At 38.8% G+C, this 5,477-nt stretch overlaps 1 protein-coding gene across 1 annotated transcript; it reads left to right on the top strand.

The window, feature by feature from the left end:
* Window positions 1-341: 341 nt before the first annotated feature.
* On the top strand, window positions 342-2,619 carry LOC120849865 (tissue factor pathway inhibitor-like). Its single transcript, XM_040222127.1, has 3 exons — window positions 342-408; window positions 1,398-1,568; window positions 2,588-2,619. The coding sequence occupies exons 1-3, from the start codon at window positions 342-344 to the stop codon at window positions 2,617-2,619; spliced, it is 270 nt and encodes an 89-aa protein (XP_040078061.1).
* The last annotated feature ends 2,858 nt before the right edge of the window (window positions 2,620-5,477 follow it).

The raw sequence follows: 5,477 nt of genomic DNA, 5'->3' as shown, positions 1-5,477 counted from the left end.
AACTTCCTCTCTTTCTTGAGACTTTCCTTCTGTTATCTTTCAAAATCTTATGCCAATGTTCAGAAAAGACAATAAAAAAGAATAATGGCCTCAGGCAGGCGGAATAAAATTTCCACAGCTTGTGACGCAAATATTTTGTCAATATCTCTCATAGGCAGTGCGAAATTCAATTGTTGTGATTAGCTCGCTGTCACGGACTTTAAGAACAATACGTGTGACAGGCCGTGTCTTTTTCTACAAAAAAAAATATCCATAAAAATAATGCTTTCTTTACACCGGCGAAGCACTATATAAGCCCACTCCGAAATCTGTAACTACATCGTCGACATCTACCGTTCAAGATGAAGGCAACCTTTGCAGCCGTTTGCTTCCTAGCTACAGTGGTGTGCACTATTGCGCTGCTGCCTGGTAAGTCTGTTACCGAAGTTGTTGCATTTTTATGACTCTCCAGCTCTAAGATATTTTTCTTAGGCCCGCAATCTGCATCACAATTGTTGAGCTCTTACATCGAGCTCTATTGCTTTGTACCGAATCAACGTAAACCAACGATAAAATTTCGTATACCTCAGCCGCCAGATTTAGTTGCTTGGTCTTTCTGCGAGAACCGGATTTTTATATGCAAAGTGGCTTGTCGGAAAGGGCATGTCGGAAACAAACTAAATTTCAAGTTTATTAGTATATAATTCGTACTCGAGGATATAAAATTACTTCTGCCCCAGTAACTTCACTACTTTGAAACATATGAAACACTGTTTATTTTATCATGAGGAAGGAGGGAAACCAATGCAAAAAACTGCTTTTGTGCAGACTGACAACCCATCAGTGCCCCTACAAGGCCAAAACTAACACGAGGCCAAAAAAGAATCACAAAAGCTTATAATTATATATATTAATAGTTGTATTTTATTTTTTTTTTTTTTTTTTTTTTTTTTTGAGGGGGGGGGGGGAGTGGTGGCGTTTTAAATTTCGTTTTTTTCGATGCCACCTCATCTTCTAACTGGTGTTCTCCGTGAACGCATTTAATGAAGAGATTTTACGGAATGTAAAACTCGCATTATTTTTAGATAAATGGTTTTATTAAAAGAAATTCAATCAGCGCTTTGTGATAACATGGTAAAACAGTCGTAAATGGTATTAGAATTTACGTAAAGGACCACGATATGAAAACAACGGATACTGTTTGCCGGTTGAAATTAGAGTGTATTTCCATGTTTTTCCCGTGCCTTATAACACCAATACTACGAACTAGTTTGAATATTACATGAGAGGTGCTCGACATAACATATCAGGGCAGAGTTGATCTCAGGACGAAACCGTATTTCGTGAGTGCGACCATCTTAAATTGTTATACATAATAATTTCATTCATATTCAATATATCACCAAATTTCTCTGCAGAGAAGATCTGCAGAGCACCACATCCTGTGGCAACCTGCACCGCTGGTGAACCGATTAAATCGATGTTCTACTTTGACGACGGCACCGACCAATGCGAGGAATACTATGGATGTGGAGGGGGTCCTAATGATTTTGGGTCCAGACGTGCCTGCATGGATGCCTGTCCTTACGGTAAGTTTTGCACATATTATTTTCTTTTCTTCCATTCAACGCGGGCCACAGACTATGCTGTTGTTTTCCTACGAAGCTTTGTGACGTGCCATGTATTAAACAAGAACCACGTTTACGTGGAATTTACAACTGCCTTTACGCAGTCTGTTTACGGAAGCACTATTGTATCAGATAACTAAGCGCAGTCTTGAAAATTACAATTGCTGTATTAGGTTGTGCATTTCTTGCTATATCAGTATAGCACTACATCATGAGCCTTCTACCACACCCTGCGAAATGTCTGCGCGTCTACTTACCCTCAAAACACTCGAAGAGCCAATCATTGCGATGTAGGAAATCAGCTCAGCGAATGATGAGGCGGTACATCTGTTTAGACCTAAAAATGAAGTCTCCGCTGTGGCATTACGCAATGCAGAGCGTCATGCTCTCATTGCGTAATGCCACAGCGCAGACTTAATTTTAAGGTATAAACAAATGTTCCGCCTCATCATTCGCTGAGCTTATTTCGTAGATCGCAGAGATTGGCTCTTCGAAGGCTGTTCGGGTAAGTGGACGTGAAGGCATTTCTTAGAGTGTATAGGGGAGTAACGAACTTATATTATGAGAGGCGAACGCGAAAAGCGCAATCATTAGAATGTTAAAGGTTGAGCATATCATTAAAAATATTATTGTGTATGGCATATGAGATAACGATTTTACCCTTGTTCACCGTGAACATTGTTTGCCTAACGTCAATGTTCGTCTTGCTACTACTCTTTAAGTGCACTTAAACATAAATATGGCCAAATCAGGCTTTTGTACCAAGCAGTGCATTCTGCAAGCTATAGGACGGTTCTAATGACTAGCAACTCCTACTGGCATCTTATAAAAATAGATGGTAAGATTATTTCAGGGGTTGCTCTTATCGGTCCCCAAACAATTATGTTTAATTTATGTTTCTTTAGTACAAATCAAGGAATAAAAATCAAAAGAAAAACAGTCCCGGTTTGACGCTGAGTGGCACTTGTATTCTCGCGCAGGTAAACACAAGCCAAAGTCCCCCAAGCCCTGAAAGTCTACTCGCCAATGATTCGGTAACTCTCACCAACCAATGTCGCGAGCTAAACAAAACCATATCCGTCATACGAGCAGCCTTTATTCGTTTCTTGTGTATTGCATCATGCAATCTAAAGGTCTTGTAGTGAATGTGTGCGGCTTGATTTTCACCAGCATTTACTCCTTTGTAAGAAGCCTTTTTTTATCATAAAACAGTACTTGCGTGGTGAATTTCTCGACCAAATTACCTATTTTCTTTTCAATTAAATATATGTTCCTTGTTGTATCGGACCAATTGGCTGTACAATATATATATATATATATATATATATATATATATATATATATATATATATATATATATAAACACATGTATACGTGTGTGTGTGTTTTATTATGTCCCAAACAGCTGCTAAGGTCTTAGGAGGGTTACATTCGCACGAAGTGGAAGACTAGCGGATCAAAAATATTTTCACTCTGCGATGTGCGACTCAGTATTACACTTATTTTTTAAACATGCAAGGGTAGCGAAAAAGTCCAGGTCCAGGGTTAAAACACTTTTAATACCTGGTTTACATCCGAGTAAACGGTTTAATAGATTTTAGTTTCGAAGGGTAAACAGAAACCGTAGACCGATTTTGTCGCTGGGGAACATGAAGTGAGATTCTAATCATGAACACGAGAGAATCAGTAGCAGCGTTGAGCAGTTTATATTTCAAAAATAACATGACGCGAATTATTCGTCTATTCAAAAGGGACGAATTAACAAGTGTTTCCAATTGACGTACGTATTCATAAAAAAAACTCTATTTCCAATGTTGGGATCATAAATACTTCTTACAATTCGTCGCTGTACGCACTGTAGCCTTACCATTTGACTGAGTCCCAGGGTATTCCACACAGTACAGGAGAACTTCAACCTTGAAAAAACTAACGACCGAAGTATGTGCAGTATGCAGGTAAAACTGCGGAAACTACGGGTAATGCGTGCAATTACGTCTAGTATGTGTAATGAATAATTGATACTTTTTGAAACATGGCAATTAAAATTTGGCTCAGAGTCAATGAAAACACTAAGGTCGCGTACCACAGAATATCTTCAATTTCTGAGAAGTGTAATTTTAAGAAATGAGCAATAACGTATTCCTTAAGAAAGATACAGCCTTAGTTTTGAAAGGGGTTTAAAAAGAGCAAGCTTGAACAACACCACAGCCGAATCGCATCGACATCGTTGTGAAACTGTTCACAGTCAGCAGTCTTGTGGATACTACGATAAAGTTTCACGTCATCAGCGAACTGTAGCTTTTCTGAATTACTGACACAAGCTGCAAGACTGTTTATAAATATATTAAAAAGCAAATCTTCAAGGATCGACCCTTGTGGTACTCCGGAATATATCACAAAAAGATATGATTTGCATCCTAAGTTCAAAACGTCTAAACCGCAGTGCTTTTATATAAGATTTGTAAATACCCCGAACAATTACGTTATACTCAATATGAAGTAAAATGTTTCCTAGGAGCTTCAAACTTTTACGCTTGTGTATTTAATTCTTCACCCGTGAAGCACGACAAAATTTGGCTGCAGAAACCACTATTGTTGGTTGTCCATGAATTGCGATAACTGTCGTCATGAGACTCGAAACGCAGCTCACTATGAATACGACGACGCGAATTTTGAGTAAACACTTTAATATACTAGTGGTCCAAGGAGCAATCATTAACGTCAGTACGACTGCAGCGCGCCACTTTGAAATTCAGTGATAGTTTCGTATCTGTGCAATTGTTTAATGTTCGTGTTGTTTCCCCACCATTATTGCAGCTTCATGTGTGCTTCTTATACTGTTTCTGCGTAATCGTTTAATGTTCAAGCTGTTCGACCATCATCCTTGTTCATGTACCAACTAGCTCAACTGAAACCGATAATTACTTCGTTGCTTGGGCACTGAAGTTCACGGGCTTATGTTGTACCAAGTTCAATAACGCTAATTGCTTCAGCAAGGTAATTTTTCCCTCACATGTTATACTTTGTATTACTGCTTCTTATACTTTTAAACTTGTCATTGCAAAACCGCACGCCTGGAATATTTCTCCTTTGAAGGTGTAATGTATGGTATCTAACGAACATGCCCTCTAACAAGCACGTTCGTTATAGCTGCACCTCTAGAATAGGTGTACTCTCAGATCGTTCACATTGTGCACAGTCTGTTTTGGCAAATATTGCTACATAATTAATGTTAAAGTCGGCGCTCTTATACACTGCACACGCGCTCAAGTGAAACCAACGCGCTTAATCCTCTTTCTAATTTCAGGGAATCCGAAAGTGCGCCATCGCTGACTCAGGAGAACATCTTTGATACAGCGGCCGGAACACCCACCAAGGCATTAAAACCTAATAAAATAGAGCATTAAACAACCACCGTTTTAGTCTTTGTTGTTCGCTTTTAGTTTTTATTGAAGGCAGTCTCGTGATTACAGTCATTGAATCTATATTTAGCTCTTTGTGTTGTGTTTTTGAAGCGCTATATAAAATTTGCTGATTTATCCCAAAATATTAGCGTCTGTCAGATTTGACATTATTTTCTTTGAAAAAAAGCTTCGAGCAAGAAATATCAAATATATTTCTCCTCGAAACGTAATAAGATGTTGGGGAGATTTTCGAATCATCGCTTTAATTATCGCGGGGGATGCCTTCTTTGAAGAGCTGATACACAGGCTATGTCACTCTGAAAGAATGTGAGAATATACACGGCACCGAGCACATTTTTATTCCTCGCTTTACTGATATGCGGAGGGTCGAACCGGAACCAAATCGAAAACCGGAACCGAACCGTTATTTTTATATAACGGGAATTCCGAAACAAAATCGTCGCCA

This window comes from Ixodes scapularis, unplaced genomic scaffold (genome assembly GCF_016920785.2).
Source record: "Ixodes scapularis isolate PalLabHiFi unplaced genomic scaffold, ASM1692078v2 PGA_scaffold10__122_contigs__length_95168666, whole genome shotgun sequence".
Lineage (NCBI taxonomy): Eukaryota > Metazoa > Arthropoda > Arachnida > Ixodida > Ixodidae > Ixodes > Ixodes scapularis.
Note: the sequence above shows the minus strand (reverse complement) of the source record. Positions and strands in the feature narration are given on the sequence as shown.